Raw genomic sequence first — 19,076 nt, forward strand, 5'->3', positions numbered from 1 at the left:
CGTATTAAATATTTATTTAGGGGGCACCTAGGTGGCTCAGTTGTTGGGCGTCTGCCTTCGGTTCAGGTCATGATCCCAGGGTCCTGGGATCAAGCCCCACATCAGGCTCCCTGCTCCGCAGAGAGCCTCCTTCTCCCTCTCCCACTCTCCCTGCTTGTGTTCCCTCTCTCACTGTGTCCTTCTGTCAAATAAATAAATCTTTAAAATAAATTTATTTATTTATTTATTTATTTAGTGCAAAAATGTTCCAGGGACTGTTTTAGGTCTTGGAAGTGCAACAGTGAGGAAAAATCAGATGCGGTCCCTACCCTCACGGAACCTAGTGGGAGAAAGATATCCATCAAATACACAAATACAAAACTGCAAACTGTGACACATGGTATGGAGGGGAGCTACAAGGAATATAAATGTGGGATATCCAGGAAGGCTCTCCTGAGGAGGTGACTTTGAACTGAAATCTAAAAGTTGAATAGAAATTAATTAGCCTAAAAAGACAGGATAGTGTGGGAGAGATTAAGGGGAAATTATTCCAGCAAATGTCCATGAAGAAGCTTATGAAAAATCAAAAGCTATATAAATGTTTATGCAATGGTGAGTTCTTATCACTAATAATAAATATAGAAAATTATGATATACTATCAAAAAATAGGTACCGTGCAACATTTCTTTTTAAAAAGTAAATGAGGATGCCTGGGTGGCTCAGTTGGTTAAGCATCTGCCTATGGCTCAAGTCATGATCCCAGGGTCCTGGGATCGAGTCCTGCATCGGGCTCCCTGCTCCACAGGGAGCTTGCTTCTCCCTCTGCCTCTGCCTCTCTTTCTCTCATGAATAAATAAAATCTTCAAAAAAATTAAAAAAATGTAAATGAGCAACTAATTCTTTCCACTTACATGTGAATATAAATGTGGAGTCTATATCAATTTCCTCCTTCTTAAGATGTGTAGCTAGAATCACTGAAGGTATATGATAACATCCCTCTTAAATGTATACATTTCAAGTAAACTTAAATTACTGTAGTTCATATTTCTCCTCTTTGTATATAGTACACTCCCCAAATCATGATTGCTGAGTTAAAATTTTCCATGGATGAATTTAATACTGTATAGCAAATAATCATAATAATAATGATAAAGATGATAACAAGAGTAACTATCATTCCTTACACCAGCTTATTATTTTTAGGCAACTATCAGGTAAGTAGAGTTATCATAATTTTATTTATGAGAGAAATGAGGCCCTAAAAGTTAAGTACTTTCAAAGTCACACTACCAGAAGTGCTAGAGTTAATCTGTACACCTAATTTCATGTGACTCCAAAATTCTTGCTTACTTTACTCATAATTATGCTCAACTCCTGACAAAGAATCACTTCAAACTCCTGACAAAGAATCACTTCAAAAATCACTTGTGCTTCAGAGAAACTTGGGTGTCATTTTCAGACATGAAAGGTTTGCATAATGTTTTTTCCCTCTCCCTTCTTTCCTACTCTCCTTCCCTCCTTTCTTCTCAAAAGAGGATTTTGTTTTTTGGTTTTTTTTGCTTTTAATCAGTGGAATGCGTAGTGAGCTTTCAAATATAAAACTTTAAAATATTTTATTCTCTCATACTTGCTCACTAAGATATCAATTGCATAAATTTTAAGCCCTTGTATTATCTAAATATCCACAAAATTTGAGTAGAGTTAGAACCATGAAGCAAGGCATAAATAGTGTATTTCACTGATTCTAAAATCTCCTCAATTGTAAGAGATACAAAAGCTTTCAACTGAACAGGACACAATGCTAAGAAGTCATTGTTAATAAGAGATATGCCTGTTTTAGACAATATTAAAATGTAAGAAAATGTGGGCCTTAGAATTGATGAAAATGATGGCAAGAGGCTCTAAAATATTTCCTCTCCAGGGTGGCCCCTCACGAATGCCCAGTGTTCCACGTCCAGTGAGACTGGTCTTGGCTCCTATGTTATGGATGCCACACACTCAATCAGCAGGCATGGAAAGTTATAAAACTCACAGTCACTGAAAATTAAGTCAAGGGAGAATGTTTTCTTCTTTATTCTTATTTCTCCAAAAGGTATTCTCCAATTAGTAAAAAAGATTTCCATGAGTAATTTGGTGATTGAGAAAATAAGCTTGGTGCATTTATCTTCTACACTGTAACTTAAAATAGAATTCTAATAACCTTTGCCCTGACAAATGTAACTCTCTCTCTATGTCTGCTATAACACCATTCTAAAAAGGGACAACATTCTGTTCTTCAGCTGCCAAACTTTTTCATAGCACTATATAAACAGTGACCAAAATCATTAAGGGATAAGATTCAGTTTCTAAAGTAACTTTATATATTAAAGTATTTTAAATGTTATATTCATAATTCCATTTCTATTTAAGTACATGTATTTTATTTTTCCAAGTTTTTATGTTAATACCTTCTAAAATAATGCATTACAGCAGACAACCTCAGATTATAATGCACATATTAAAAATAGATTCAAGCTCTTGAAGCTTTCATTTCAGAATAATTTAAGTTTTCTTAAAAGTTTTTTAAAGGACACAATATTATGTCATAATCAATTTCATTTCAGGACATGTTTTTCACTAAAGCTAGCTAAATTTGGGCTCTATGTAAAAAATGCATAGTCTCACAATCTTCATGGGCTTTTTAAGTGAATAATACACTCCAGATTTCTTTTATTAAAAATGTAATATAGACAAAACTACTTTGGGTTGGGTTGTGCAATCTGTTCACAGGAATTTCTAATAACATATAGGATGTGTGATATATTCATGGTAATCCACGCTGAACGCACAATATAGTGGAAAAGAAGGGTAGACACTAGCAGCCTTCTAGATCTATAGGACATCAGAGCCAGACTTCTCCCTCTTGGGAATAAAGGCCCAAGGTCACAATACAAGGCACAGCAGAAACCTAAAGTCATTTCCTGGCTCCCAACCCAGTGTTCCACCATTTGGTTACTATCTACTGTACTTTGGAGAAAATAGTCAATTTTTATTGGTTCCTGAAATATTGTTATTATGATCAAAATTTCTTCCTACTTGTTTCACTGTTCTGCTCTTTATGATGAAATATAACCCCTCATTAATGTTTATCCATTACTATGTGCTAGAATACATCTACAATCTCTCAAATGATTTTTTCTTTACGCACGGAGTTTTGTTAGAGAGGTGAATGAGGTTATAAGGGAAATCTGTAGTCATTCAAAAGTACAAAATAAAATAGAATAGCCAAAGTAAGATAAAACCTTACTTCATGAAGTGACATATTTATCAACAAGAAACTTAATAATTAAGACCTACTGTGCTAGAGGCACCTGGGTGGCTCAGGTGGTTAAGCATCTGCCTTAGGCTCAGGTCATGATCCCAGGGTCCCTCTCCCTCTGACCACCCCCTCTCTCACTGCTCATGCTCACTCGCTCTCTCAAATAAATAAAATCTTTAAAGAAAAGATTTACTGCCCTAAAAATACTAATTTAGAGGCCTAAATATTTAGAAATCAACCACCATTCTGTAGTTTGGTTTATCTTTGTCTTTTAAACCTCTCTCCAACCCTGAGAGTGCATTTCTTCATCTAGGACCTTTACTGCATGCCCAGCTTACTGCCGGATTTGGATGGTCTTTGCCTTCAAGGAGTACTAAGCAGTAGCTTAAAGTCACAAGACTTCGAGAAAAGAGGTTAAGACAGACATTTCAAGATAATTCACGAGCTTACAGGAGCAAGAAGCCCATTGCTAAAACCAGTGTCAGCAAGAAAAAGCTATTTTATGTGTTTAATTAAATAAAACCTCAACAAGATCATTTATAGGCAGATGTAGCCAAAGAACTTGGAATTTGAAATCTCAAGTTCCAACAGCATTGCTCTTAGCTCTGTGACTTAATAGCCTCAGAACCTGTATAGCTTCTACATCTATAAAACCCGGATAACACCTACTTCACAAGCTGCTATCTTCCTAAAAAATAACATACAGACATAATACTAGAGTGAGACCATTTTTTTCCTCTGATGCATTAAACCACAGGTGATATATACGAGGTCCACCCCTGGTGTAATGTGTTCATGTTGGGTTTAACCTCTGACAGTCTTTTCTTTTTTTCTTAATCCCCTTTGTCAGTTCTTTGACATCCATTCCTTTTTCTTTCCAATGGCTTCTTCATATCTACTGAATCTATCAGAATATAAATAATCATTAAGAAAAAAGAATTTAAGCAGTGTTTAATAATAGGACAAACTTCTTCTATAAGTCATAAGTAAGGTAAAACTTCCGTGAACCTAAACTCCACAGAACAAACCCATCAGAATTTTTTCCATACTGCCCAAAAAATTAGCTGGGCACTGGCAAATTTTCTGGAAGTCATGGACATAAGTAACTGATCTTATTTTTCCCCCATACCCCTAAAGTTCACCTCAGTTCCTAGCACAGAGTAATTAGGGGATTATAAATCAAGTGAAATTTAAAGGCTTGGATAAAAATTTATCTGCACTACATTAATTCAATAAGAAAGGAAATTACTTTGACTATTATATCTATTTATAATCTAAAAAAATATAAAAAGGCATTTCTGAATCTAGGCACAGAGGCAGTGAAAGCTTCTGCCATCTGGTTTATAGGTGAAATAACTTAATGTCAAATATAACTAGATGTATGCACTTGTCCAAAATGTAAAGATTTTCTATTTTGAAGAAAATAAAAAATTAAGTATAATCTTTAATCCTTTTGCACTGGAAATTTATACTCTACCTTCATTCTTAAAATACAGCATCAAAAATAAAATCACAAGTTACTAAAGAGAAGAGCTTACAAGATAACCAATTACTTTTCCTGAATAAATACCTTATAGTTAATTTCATTGAATGTGGCAATGGGTTTCACTTGAAACACATACAAAAAATTAAAATTTATAGTAAGGAACATCAAATCTTAAACAATGATGATATATATATGCCCTTGGAAATAGCATACATCTCCAAAGCAAATGCTCACAGGAACATTCTCTAATCATAACTGCTTGGATTGGGTTTATTTTCATAGGCCGTTGCTAACACAATGGCATGCTTTAAAAGGTTCTGTCAAACAGAACCAACTAAAAAAAACCAACTGTATTAAATCCTTTTTTAAATCTTTTTGATAGATTCCAAATCAAGATATCTTTAGGGATATCTTTTTAAATTGCAGCAATGATGGCAATATTAGTCAGATAAGGAATAAAATCTTAAAATTTTACTATACTTAAAAATAAGCAAGTCATTTATTATAGAAGAAAATAAATTCAAATGCTATTCATATGGAAAATAACAATATTCATAAAACCCATTTACCTTTAAGAAAGATTCTTTAAAATTTATTTCCTTAATTAGATGTTCTAAATATCAAAAATCAGCATGTGAAATCTTTCATTTTCTATTATTAACTATAATTGTTTATTTTTTATTTCTGGCTCGAGCAATTTATATGATAGCACCACTTATGGATATTTGGAACAGCGAACTGGTTTAGGGTGTAGAGATCAGAAATTTACCACTAAACATAGTAAGTCTGAGGTTTCTATGAGGTACCCAAGGAGAGATTTCAGGAAGGCATTTGGGTATGTGGATATGTAGGGATGATTGAGGGAGAGAGTAACAGTACAGTGATTTCGAGTTAAGGACCCGCGTGTCACACTGCCTGGGCTAGAATCCTAGCTCTGTTACTTAGCAGCCATTGGCCTTAATGAGTTACCTAAGTCTGTGCCTCAGTTTCCTTATATCTAAAGTGAGATAACAGATTGATGTGAAGATTAAATAAATGAATATACATTTAAAAAACCCTCATAACTGTGCTCATTAAGTGCTCCCTGCCTACTATTATTCTCATCAGTAACAGAAGCAGGTGTTACAGATGATATTTAGTCTTTGGAAGGAAAGGGAACCTAAAGAGAGAAGAAAAGATCCCAAGTCCATGCCTTGGTGAACCCCAACATTATAAACCAGGAAAAAAACATAGGAGTAGAAACAAATACACCAGGGAGGTGTCATGGAAGCCACAAGATGAGAGTCTGCCAAGGAGGCCCAAATCCTGCCTCATCCCAGCTCATCAGCACAGCATAGCAGTGATGGTTCTCCAGTGGTTGTGACTCACCTCATTTAGGCCTAGTTAATCCCCAAAGAGGAAGACGAGTTTTTTGAAAGCATGAACTTTAGGAACTTCTTCCTGATGTTTTAGCATCCCTTTCATATTTCTTATTTTTTACTTGTAAGCCTATTTCAACAAATAAAAGTAAATGTTCTTCTTTAAACAGAATGTCTTCATTCAACTCAGGAGACACTGCTATGTAAGAGACAGTAATCCTTCCTAAATATAATATATTCATTAAATATCATACAATTTCATTTGTCAATTATACCTCTCTCTCTTCATATATATATATATATATATATATATATGACAAATGAAAACATATATATACATAGAGAAAGAATAAAATATATAGGTATATTATATTCAGGGTAATTCTGTTCTTGGTCTAAGGAAAAAGGAAGAGCTTCTTCTATAGAGAGAGCTGCAATAGAAAAAAAAATAGCACTGTCAAAATACATTTACCTGGTCAGTGTGCAGAGTCTCTAGCAACATGAAAAGAATAGAGAATGTTATTTTCTCAAGTAGAACTTCTCCCTAAGTCAGATTCCAAAAATAAACCACCACTCTAAACTCATCCGTTTAGTACTTTGGGAAGCACAAAAACTAAAATGCAGCATAAGTTTTCACCAAAGGAAAAAAAAAACTTCATGGTGGTAGGGAGTTAGTATTTGGTTAGATCAAACAACTTTGTTAAATAGAAAGCATACACATTTAATCTGTGTATGAAATGTGTACATGCATGGCGGGGGGGGGGGCGGTTGGCTTGAACTAACATTTGAAAGACACTTCTCAATACTAAGTTTTATTTTCAGGAACACGTTATTGAATAATTTCATTGTTAATACTAAATGGTGATAAACAAAAAGGTGGTTACAGATTCTGATTTTGGGTATGAATAACTGCTGAGTTTTGTTCTGTTCCATGGGTAGTTGACCCCGGGCAGTTGTCTCATGCATTGGAGCAGGGAGGAGAGGTTTCTGCTAGTGTGCAACTGAAAACTATGCAAATTCATTGTTGTGAACAAGGTGCACTCAAGCTAACACTGCCTGGAGGCAGAAATCCCATGTATCCTCATATTGATAGAGAGTAAAGTTGTTGCCTGGCTTTCTTTCAAGGTAAAAGTGTTACCTTCTCATTATGAAAGTAACAAGTTACTATAAAATGATTCAGATAGCATAGGAATGAGTGCCGTAGAGAGTGCACATCTGCAGCAATCCCACCCCCTCGAAGATGTGTCAAGGGTTTGCTATACCATTCTCTCAGGCACACTCATCTTACTATATTTCCCTCAATTTTAGGATTCATATTTTAAATTTTCACATCTCTGGAATCTTACACATCTTAAAATTGATACATACAGTAACAACAGTGCTTGTCTTACTCATATATCATGCCACACAGCTGTTGGAAAGAATAAGGCAGTTCTGTAGGTAGTGACATGGTAGGAGTGCCAGACATGTTAACTGGAAAAAGAAAGGTGCAGAATAGTGTGTATACTATACTATCATTTATATATTTATTTTTTTAAGGATGTATACTTATATGCTGGTATATGCATTTTTCATTTCTAGAAGGAACCACAAAGAATAGGTAAAAATTGTCTGTAAGCGGGAGACACCTGAGTGGGTCAGTCGGTTAAGTGTCTGCCTTTAACTCAGGTCATGATCCCAGGGTCCTGGGATCGAGTCCCACATCGGGCTCCTTGCTAGGCAAACAGCCGGCTTGTCCCTCTGCCTGCCGCTCCCCCTGCTTGTGCTCTCTCGCACTAACAAATAAATAAATAAATCGTTAAAAAAAAAAAAAAGATTGTCTGTAAGGGGAACGGTAGAAGGGTAGGAAGGGTCTTTTTTCATTTTATACCCCTTGCATCTAAGTTTATATTTTACTTATTTAAAATTAATTGAGTCATTAAAAAGCAGAACATTACTACATATTACTATGGATTCACGAGCATGAAGTCAATATATAAAGTCGCATATAGGGAGGATGCATACCAAATTCATTACAGTGTCTGCCCCTAAAAGGGGGGTGGGGAAGGAATGGCCTGATAAAGGAAATATCATATGTAGCTATGAAGTTTTAACTCTCATAAAAATTTTTTAAGCAAATATGACAATATGTTATCATTTATTAATGATGGGTGGTATGTATGTAAGTGTGATGTTATTCACTGGTACTTGTTTAAATTTTGTTCGAAGTATGAAAATTGAAATAAAAACACAGCTCATGGATACTACTCCAGAGCCATCAGTACATCTAAAATTAGGGGCGCCTGGATGGCTCAGTTGGTTAAGCATCTGCCTTTGGCTCAGGTCATGATCCCAGAGTCTCAGGAGTCCCAGGCTGCCCGCTCAGCTTCTCCCTCTGCACTTCCCACTGTTCATGCACGCTCTCTCAAATAAATAAATAAAATCTTAAAAAAAAAAAAGACACCAAACAGAGAAGATAATGAGCAATGGCACTCTAATACAATGTTAGAAGGACTATAAAGTGATACAACCACTTAAGAAAATGGTCTGGCAATTTCTTACAAAACTAAAAAGAAACATGTACTTCATGAGCCAGCAAACTACTCACAGGTATTAATCCAAGAGAAACGAATATATGTCCACAGAAAGACTTGTACAAGCATATTTATGGAAGCTTTATTCACAAAAGCCAAAAACTGGAAAGAGCCCAGATATCCATCAGTAAAAGACTACAAAAACAAACTAGTACGTCCATACAATCAAATACCATTCAGCAATAAAAAAGGAGCAAACTACTAATACATGCAATAGCATGTTGATGGCACTCTAAAACATTATGCTGATGACAGAAACCTTACACAGAAGAGTGCATACTCTGGAAGTCTATTTATATGAGGACCTACAATAAGCAAAACAAATCTATGGTGGGGAAAAAAAAAATCAGAACAATGGTTGCCAGGGAAAGAAGGTTGTTAGAAGGGGTGGGAGGATGAAATACTTCTAAGGATGACAGTAATGTTTTTCATCTTGAGAGAGGTTAGGGTTGCTCAGGTGTATCCATTTGTCAAAATTCAGTGAGTGGTTACTTAAGATACATGCATTTTACTGTAAATCAATTTTGCCTCAAAAGGAAAAATAATCTGTAAGAAAATTCTGAACTCTCATTAATGATATGCATGCTGGAGTATTTAGTGGGCAGTGTACTAATTAATGTCCGCAATTTACTCTGAAATGCATAAAAAAGGATGGATTGATGGACAGATGAATCAATAGGTGATAAAAACAAGTACAGTTAAATGTTAATGGTAGAATCTAGGTGTTCACCATAAAATTCTTTTAAATTTTCTGTATGCTTGAAAATTTTCATAATAAAATGTTGAAAAATAGCAAAAAATTACTTCTAGCTATTATTTAAAACACACATACACATTATATTCAGCATGGATCTGTCATTACACATTGGTCTACCTTATCCTTATTAAGCATAGTGATTCTAAAGAGGATTTTATGGACATTAATATTAAATTTCTGGGACCATCATATAAGAGACCATACTTAAAATAAGTAAATACTGAATGTACTTCTTGACTTACAAATATGAGACCATATTGCATGTAAGACTGGCTTCTAGGAACAGCCTCTTCTCTGCCCCACTGTACCCCAGGTCACTCTACCCACAAAGAGAAGGCAGCATTCTGCCACCATTCTCCTTATAGAATGAGTGGATATCTTAAAGGGTATGAAAGCCACTGTCAACATGTACACTGTCTTTTCTGTTTCCTCCTTCCCTGAGGTGATGTAAAGCAAAGCCCTTGTCCCCTTCCCCAGGCCACTCTACCACCCATATCAGCTGGCATCGCCAGCCCACGAAATGGGACAAATCTGTTCTCTTGTGCAGATGCTCTGCCTTTTGCTCGGGTGCTGTTAGGTGTTCATTAGATCAGCCAACCTCAGAGTCATTACAGCCAAGCTGAGGTTTAAACTGGAAAGAGAATATGGGTAGAGCAAAAGGAATCCAGTGTTCAGTATAGCTTACTAGACTACTGCAATGGGATTATGGTCAAAGCTCCAGCCAGAATTAAAGCTTTTCCTCACCTATTTGACTAGCTCTATAGTACCTTGTATCTCTGTGAGTATGTGTGTATCCACCATTCAGGGTATGAAAAGAAGGAATGGCAGCCTTGTTGGGGGGGATGTCTCAATCACAACATCCATTAACACCATCCCAATATCAGAAATTTTAAATAAATACCACTTCTTATCTTTTTTCCAAATGAATCATACTGACTTTAAGAGTTCATGAGCACGTTGGCCCCGTGACTATTAAAGCAGCTATAGTAAGACCACGGACCTTAGGCTCTGTTAGCTTCCTTCACCTAGATGTTGGGGCCAATAACTAGGCATAAAGGTCACATGAGAAGTCTTAGTATTTGTCACTACATGACATTCTCTATTTCCTGAATATGCACATTGTTACAGCAGAACCAAAAGTGACCCTGTCCTTCAGTGTTTGTTATACAGGTTGTCAAAAAACATAGCTTGTCAGATTTTGGTCTTCCTAGTGAATTGAATGATTGGATGTTTCTGCATTATATAAATATTCTCCAGTTTTCTGTTTATAATACAGAATAATGTATAAGAAAACAATGATGAAAGAAGAATTTTGGAATTGCTAAATTATTGAGTTGCTATTTTTTTTTTTTAAGATTTTAAGTAATCGCTACACCCAACGGGGGGTTCGAACTCACAACCCCGAGATCAAGTCACATGTTCCACCGAATGAACCAGCCAGGCACCCCTTGAATTGCTGTTTTTATCATTCTTACCTCATTTGAAGGAATTGTGGCAAAGGGTTTGATGACAGCAGCTAATGGAATCTGAGCTTGCTTGGCCATATCTGACGTGCATGGGAAACAGTATGTTGTGCAACGAATGTATCGAGGACTAGCATTGCCTGAAATGTTCAAAGGAACACACTTGAAATTTGCTGAGAAAAAAAAAATCTGCCCTATAATATTTAAATATTTATAATTCTAGATAATACATTGCCTTATTTGTATAACTTTCTTCATGATTTCTAAAAGAGTAGTATTATGCAATGCAACAATCTATGTTTATATTTGTATTTACTGAACGTCTACTAAGACACTGTCCTAATTGCTTCCTTGTAGAGCTTATATTCTGACAGAAGATACAGACAATAACTATTAAACCCAATAAATGAGTAAATTACATGGGTCATTAGAAGATGTAAATGCTATGAAAAATATCTGGTAAAGGGGTAGTGGGAGGCGGACTGCAACTTTAAACAGTTACAGAGTAGGCCTTATTTAAAAGGTTACATTTAAGCAGACTCCCAGGAAGCAAGGCATTGACCCAGGTAGGTGCCTAGGGGCAGCGCATGTCTGGCCTGCTGGAGGAGTCACAGGAGGCCTGTGTGGCTGGAATGGAGCACATAACTGGGCACAGCAGCTGGTGAGGAGTTCAGAGAAGTTACAAAGGTTATGCAGGAACCAGAGGAGATATGGTGGTGGCAGGAACCAGCCTGAGTAGAGTTATTGACAAGTGGCCATATTCTGGACATATTTTGGAAGTACACGGATTGTTATGGGAGTGATATACGAGGTGTGAAGATGGGAGGTGGGAAAGGAAGAGAAGATTAGGAATGGCTCCAAAGTTTTTGGCCTGAGGGACCAGAAGCATGAGGTTGCCACCAATTGATAAGAGAAAAGCTGCAGGAAGGGAAGGGGTGTGCTAATAGGAATGTGGGCAGAGATCAGGACTCTGGCTTTGGACATGTCCACTTTGGGAACTCTATTAAGCAATCCAACAGTGAAACTGAGTAAACAACTAAATATGTGAGTCTGGGCACTGGGTTGAAGATACACATTTGGGAGTTTTCTATAAAGAACAAACTAAAGCCATGAACTACCTTGAAACCACCAATGAAATCATTGTAGCCAGAGAGGATGACCAAGAACTAAGCCCTGGTCCTCTAACATAAAGAAGTCAGGGGAAAAGGAGAAACCAGTTAAAGGACTAAGAAGGATAAAAACAAGGAGCATCTGGTGTCCTGGAGGTGAAGAAAGTACATCAAGGAAAAGCATGATCATCTGCACCAGGTGGTACTGCTAGATCAGCAAGACCAATGGATTTATGTGCCATTTACAATGACATGGATGGAGCGAGAGAGCATTATGCTAAGCAAAATAAGTTAATCAGTCAAAGACAAATACCATATGATTTCAGTCAAATGTGGGATTTAAGAAACAAAACAAATGAGCAAAGGGAAAAAAAGAGAGAGAGGCAAACCAAGAAACAGACTTTTAACTATAGAGAACAAACTGATAGTTACCAGAGGGGAGGTGAAATAGGTGATGGGGATTAAGGAGCGCACTTGCTGTGATGAGCACTAGGTGTTGTATGGAAGTGTTGAATCACTACATTGTATAACTGAAACTAATATAACAGTGTATTGTTAACTGGACTTTAGATAAAAACTTAAAAAAAAAAAAAACCACGCTGGATTTAACAACACTGAGGTTGCTAGAAACCCGAAGACAGTTTTGGCAGAATAGGGCCTGGGGTGGGAAGCCTGCCTACAGTGAGTAAGGGCAGGAATTGGCAATAATCCTTCCAAGTTTTGTTGCACAGGGGAGTAAAGAAAAGAAGGGTAGCTGGTGAGGAAAACAGGTCAAAAAAACATTTTTATTGTTGAAGATAGGAGAGTGTAAAAAGAGATACTGCCGACACACGAGAAAGAGGGGAGACTTACTGTAGCAACATACTACACTAGTGCACAGGAGGGGCTAGCTTCCGACTGGAGCACAGAGCATTCAGTTATGGCCAAAAGCAGAAAGGCAGAGCAAAGGTGCACATTAGGGCAGGGCTGATATGATGGCAACAATCCGAGGAAGCTGTCTTCTGACTGCTCAATTTTCTCAGAAAGGAGGACATATGCGCAGCTTAAAGAAAGGTTGGGAGAGGAGGTATTGCAGGTTTCAGGAAGGAATGTGAAACAGTTACTTAGGACAGTGGACAAGTGAGAGGACGAGGGGAAGTACAGTCCTGAGTTTACAGGGCGGGCAGTGCAGCCCGGCCGGGAGCCTTTCTCTGGCCAGGTTCTGCTGCACCGGTGGTGGGCCCGGAATGAGTGGGAAGTTGGACCTAAGAAAGCTGAGTTTCTTCTGTTCAGCTTTAACCTATTATTGCCAGATTTTACTTTTTTAGGACCAGCTAGAAATCTGGATTTTTACATAAGATATTCCAATTTTACATAATGGCCACTACTTCAAATAGAAACAAAACAAAATATTGTGCACGACAAATTAACATGACTGCAGGCTGAATCCAGTTGTTGGTACCATGTTTCTGCCATAGTCTCTCACAGCCTCTGTAGCAAAGCCCAAAACTGGATTCATAATTATGACAGTAATTGCCAGTGTATTAGGTATCGTTCTAAGACCACTACATGTGTTTTCATTTTAGTCTCACAACTGCCTTATGAGATCGATACCCTTAGGACCCCATTTTACGGAGGAGAAAACTGAGATATCAGGAGGTTAAGTGACTTGCCAAAGGTTAAGGGATTAGTAAATGACAGAAGTGGTATTAGAACCTATCATAATTCTTTACTATATCCCAGGTAAGTTGGGTCCAGGTTATGAAGGACGGGTGATTAAGATCAATCCTTTTGCCCATGGGCAATGATGGGACATTTTTTTTTTTTTTAAGCAAGGGCAATATAATCACATAAATACTTGAAAAAACTAAACTACCCAGATAGCTTCTGGGAGCAGGAAAACATTAGACACAGGTAGACTGGTCATTACTGTTAGAGTCCAGGTAAACACTAACATAGGGTAAAACAAGAGTTTTGGCAGCAGAAATAAAAGAAAAATATTAGGTAATAAATGTAAATATGCTTGAACCCCTATTATTGTTACACATTTCACATAACTTAGACAAAAAAAAACTTAGACAAGATCTTCCTCATTACATCACACAAGAGTATGAAATAAGAATTTTACACAGACTGTGAAATAAGAATTTTTGAATATTTTAAAAAGTATTTTAATTTTTCATTGTACTCAATTTTTACCAGCCAAAATTACTAACAATATATTGAATTTGAGCATTTATTCTTTAAAGGGTTTTTAGTTCTTGACAGTGAAATATGCATATGAATGAGCTCATAAAAGTGACTAAACAAACTTTGGTTTCAGGAAGATAATGCACACAAAGATAGAATTTTTAAAAAGCCATTGAGAATTCATTTGGGGCACCTGGTGGCTCAATTGCTTAAGCGTCTGACTCTTGATTTCAGCTCAGGTCCTGAGATCAAGCCCCAGGTTGGGCTCCACGCTCAGTGTGGAATCTGCTTGTCCCTCTCCCTCCCCCAACTCGTGCTCACGCTCTCTCTCTCAAATAAATAAAATCTTAAAAAAAAAAAAAAGGCACTGAGAATTTGTTTTTATAAATAGGTATGCAAAAGTGGGGCATGAAAGATATGGCTACAGTAGATAATTTAACAATCTCAGTAATTAAGATTCAAAACTCTTGGCGATGCTTAATAAAGAGCATTATGGGATAATCTGACTGGAAAACATTCAATAAATTAGTCATTCGACAAACATTTATGAAGCTAAGCTCCTGCTAGAGGCTTTGGGACAGAGACAAGTGAAGCCTCTGGCTTCAAAGCCTGGTAGGAGAGAGTGATAATAAAAACAGGTAACTGTAAAATGGCATGGCACAGAGGAGCAAGTTCATTAAGAAGTAGCCCAAGGAGGCAATGAGTCAGCCACGTTGGTCAGAGATGACTACACAAAGTACGTGGTGCTTGAACAGGGTCTTATAGGATAGGGAGAAGTACAGAATCAAGGGACGAGTTGGGTCCTAAATTAGATCCTGTAGCCAAAAAAACAATATATATAATTTTTGTAGGCAAAGAAAACAGTATTTTTTTAAGTAGGTGTTTTTCTTTATTGGAGCCACTCCTAACTAGCTGTGTAGTTTTGGGCAAGTCACTTAAGCTCCTTGGGCCTTAGCGCCCTCACTTCTGTAAATTGGGAGAGCTGAGCAAATGAAGGCCAAGGTTCCCTCTGCCTCCATGTTCTACTTATGTTCTGTGAATTTCTGCACATGTCTGAGATTTGGGCTACATCCTAAAACATTCACTAGTAAGTATCAGCTGATCAGCCAGGCCAGACAAAGGGGCTTCACAGCCAAGGGGTGTGACTGGGCCAATTTGAGGGGGGCTCCATGGCAGGCAGCTCTCTCTCCCTGCCAAGGGCTGGACTGCAGGAGAAATGATGATGATCTGGACCTTGCCACCTCACTGGTCCTTCCTTCTCTTCCTGAGTCTTCCTTGTACTCTTTCCTTACATCTGCCCTCTGATCCAGTAATCCCACTTCTAGGGATATACCCAAAAGAATTGAAAGCAGGGACTCAAACAAATACATGTACACCAATGTTCACAGCAACCACCTGGCTGCTAAGGCTACTAATAGCAAAATGTCCTTCAACAGACGAATGCATAAACACAATGTGTGTGTGTGTGTGTGTGTGTGTGTGTGTGTGTGTGTGTGTGTATTATTCAGCCTTAAAAAAGAATGAAATTCTGATACATTCTATACCACGGATGAACCTTGAAAATATTATGCCAAGTGAAATAAGCCAGACACAAAGAGACAAACTTTGTATGATTCCACTTACACAAGGTACCTAGAATAGGCAAGAGACAGAAAATAGAATACAGGATACAGAGGCTTTGGGGAGTGGAGGAATAGGGAGTTACTGTTTAATGGGTACAGAGTTTCAGTGTAGGATGATAAAAAAGTTCAGGAATTAAATAATAATGATTTCATCAGGCTGTGATTTAACTTGCCATAAGGAAGAGAATAATGATATATTCCCAGAAAGAGCAACCCTGTGCAAGGACAGATATATTAAACTGGCAGCACACATTGGATAGCTAGTAGAAATAGAGCTCAGCCTTTCCTCATCCCAGTTCAAAACTGGAAAAACAGAACCCACACATTAAAGATGTTGCTGAAAAAATATATATATATCATTGGGGCTAGAACCAAGTATGCTGATTTCTCAAGTGTTCAATCCCCTACTGCTCTACTCATGCTATCTTGGCCAGGTTCCTAATGTAGTAACTAAAGTAAACCAAAGTAGGGCATGTACTAATTTAACCCTATAAACTAAAATAATTTTCTTAAACTAGTATACTGAACTCTATCTCACCACTCTCTAGACTTCTACAAGCAGAAAATAGAATTCAGTTGATAATACATTCACAGTGCTTGAGTGATCGATGGCAAATTAGTACCCATTATCACCTATCAAGAGGTTCCCCGTCAATGATAGCATTACTGAAGGGTGCCAGTGTTATTTGTTTTTAAAAAATGGTGAAAACTTTTAAAACTTCAATGAAAAATATTATTGACAAGAAATACCTTGGTCTTGTATCACACAATCTGTAGTGACCAGGGGAGGGACCTGGCCTCTGGTATTGGTGGCATAAACTTGTCCTCCTCTGGTGGCTCTGTCGTTCTCGATCACCTGAATCTGATATAAGATATCAAGAACAAGTTAAAGTACGTTAAGACTCTTCCAAACATCCCTGTCTCTCCCTCCCTTTCATTATTCACACACACACAAATAGGCATTTTCTAAATCCTTTTAGTTCATTTCAGACCAAATTCTCACTGAGGGCCTACTTTTAAAACTTTCACAATTTTAGAGCAGCAGTTGCTAAATTCTGTTCTGTAATACTCTGAGCTCTGACCCTTCAGAGAACTTCATTTTTATTCAGTTTGTTTATTGGGACATAGATAAGCATTAAATAAAAAAAAAAAAGAAGATTCTGGTAGAAAAAGAAATTGAAAATAGCTTTTAAAGAAAATACCTTTTATACTTAACGGAAAATATACAAAGCTAAAAATCATTAAATTCAGAAGAAATGATTTACAGTATAACTTAAAACACCTTAACTTTTCTCTTTAAATCTCTCTTGAGCCTCAAGTTGCCTTACAAGTTCTTCCACCTCACCCTTGCTCCATGAGACAGTAAAAAAACAAACAATACAGTGTTCCCACGTGGAAGTTGCCTATGGTATAGAAATCAGAAGGGAAAAAGTCCCTAAGTTTTGTCATCTAATTTGGAAATACCGTGTATTTCTCTACTAAAATATTTATTAGTGAATAATATAAAGATAAAAATTTGTCTTTCTGTTGTAGTTGTCCAGGGATGAAAAAAATAAGCAAAATCTAGTAGTATGGAGTTAAGAAGAAAACAAGAAGGCAATCTATTATCTTCCTCTTCCTCTTTATCTCCTCCCTGCTCTCACTTCTTTTGTCATCAAATAAAAGAGACAAGAGACAAGGGGGTAAAAAAAAAAAAAAAAGAAGAAGAAGAAAGTAAAAAGAGAAAAAAAACAAAAAAACAAAAAAACCAAACAAAAGAGACAGAAATGAGCAAGTGCCCAGAATACACCACATAGCTTTGGAGGATATGTACTTTTTTATATTCCTGAAGAAACTATTAATATGAAAATTATCTTCCCCCAAACTCTGAAATGTTACCTTCTCCATTTTGCCTTCCCATCTCATCAAATCCAGGCCTAGCGGGCACTGATATCATTGCTTTTATGGCATATCAGAGAGAGATTTAACCTGCCTTTAAATCCACACATTTCTGTTTCTCTAATTTCATAGGATTTGAATTCTTATTAAAGATACAGAATATGTTCCAAATATAACTACTGTAAGATGCAGATGAAGCCAAAAGCTACCATGGACAGAGACAAGAAGCAAACAGAAAAAATGAAACATTACTATTATATCCTATATTTTTACCCTAAGGTTAATCTGGTTCCTTCAAATTTGGAGAACTTTTTATATAATCAACATTTAGAGTAATCATTTCAACCAATGAAGTGTCAAATACGAAACCACATTAAAAGCCATAATAAGCTGCATATTGAACAAGTTTCTTGTCTTCAAATAGACTATATTTACTAAAAATTTATTTTTAAATTAGTTGTTTGCAACTTACAAAGCAGAGCCTCCAAAGAAACAATGTTGTATGTGGTAATTATATTTCTAAACTAATTCACATCTTGGCTGGAATACTATAAAGGGAGTAAGAAATATTAAAACACTTCTAGTAATTTTTAAAAATATATTATAGGTTTTAAGTTTTTAAAATTTACCTCAAACACATATTCTCAAAAACAGGCTTGGAGATTTAACAATACACAGAAATTTCAATAGAGATTTTGACTATAACTCGGTACATACAGGATTTTGATTTGATGATAGTGACTCTTGATAATGCCAAAGCTACCTCAAAACATATAGATTTCTTTTTCCTTCAGAAGATCTGCCACTAGAGTTACTTTTACACTTGTCTGCTATGAACAGAGTATTATGGAATTATAAAATAAAATCAAGTCACAGGTGGCATCTGGGGTACAGGCATGGAGCAGGTGGAGTTGGTTTAACAACAAATGGGATTTTTCTAGGTGAATTCAGTGGAGGGAGGGGGCAAAGGAAGTGAGAGTAGAGGATGTAAGGAACAGATTTATTATCATGGATCAAATAATCTAAGCTGCGTAATAGAAGTGAGAAGATGAAGGCAATGTAAGAGATAAAAGTGTTAAGTTATAAGTCCTGGTGGGTGAATCATTATTCAAGTTTGAGTCCTAAAAGGAATGAGCTAAAAAGATAGGAGGCCGTGGTTGGAAAATGAGATGCTTTCAACTGAGATTCTGAAGTGTCCTATAATTGGTAATGACATGATCTGTGGTAAGACTATGGATAACTGAGGTGGAATGGATGAAAAGAACATTGAGAGCAAAGAAGATCAAGAACTAAAAGGCCAGGGGCGCCTGGGAGGCTCAGACGGTTAAGTGTCTGCCTTTGGCTCAGGTCATGATCCCAGGGTCCTGGGATCGAGCCCCACAT

The 19,076-nt window shown here is 36.8% G+C and overlaps 1 protein-coding gene across 3 annotated transcripts in view; it reads right to left on the minus strand.

Moving 5' to 3' along the window:
• SEC24D (SEC24 homolog D, COPII coat complex component) overlaps window positions 1–19,076 on the minus strand; it is a 103,913-nt gene that overhangs the window by 62,466 nt on the left and 22,371 nt on the right. For all 3 annotated transcript variants that reach the window (XM_025874095.2, XM_073892182.1, XM_025874096.2), the window contains exons 7-8: window positions 16,566–16,677; window positions 10,928–11,055 (exon numbers count right to left, since the gene is read on the minus strand). In XM_025874095.2, coding sequence (XP_025729880.1) covers window positions 10,928–11,055; window positions 16,566–16,677 — 240 coding nt within the window. The remainder of the gene's footprint in view (window positions 1–10,927; window positions 11,056–16,565; window positions 16,678–19,076) is intronic.

This window comes from Callorhinus ursinus, unplaced genomic scaffold (genome assembly GCF_003265705.2).
Source record: "Callorhinus ursinus isolate GAN/ISIS: 27379988/994484 unplaced genomic scaffold, GSC_fseal_2.0 scaffold4, whole genome shotgun sequence".
Taxonomy (NCBI): Eukaryota; Metazoa; Chordata; class Mammalia; order Carnivora; family Otariidae; genus Callorhinus; species Callorhinus ursinus.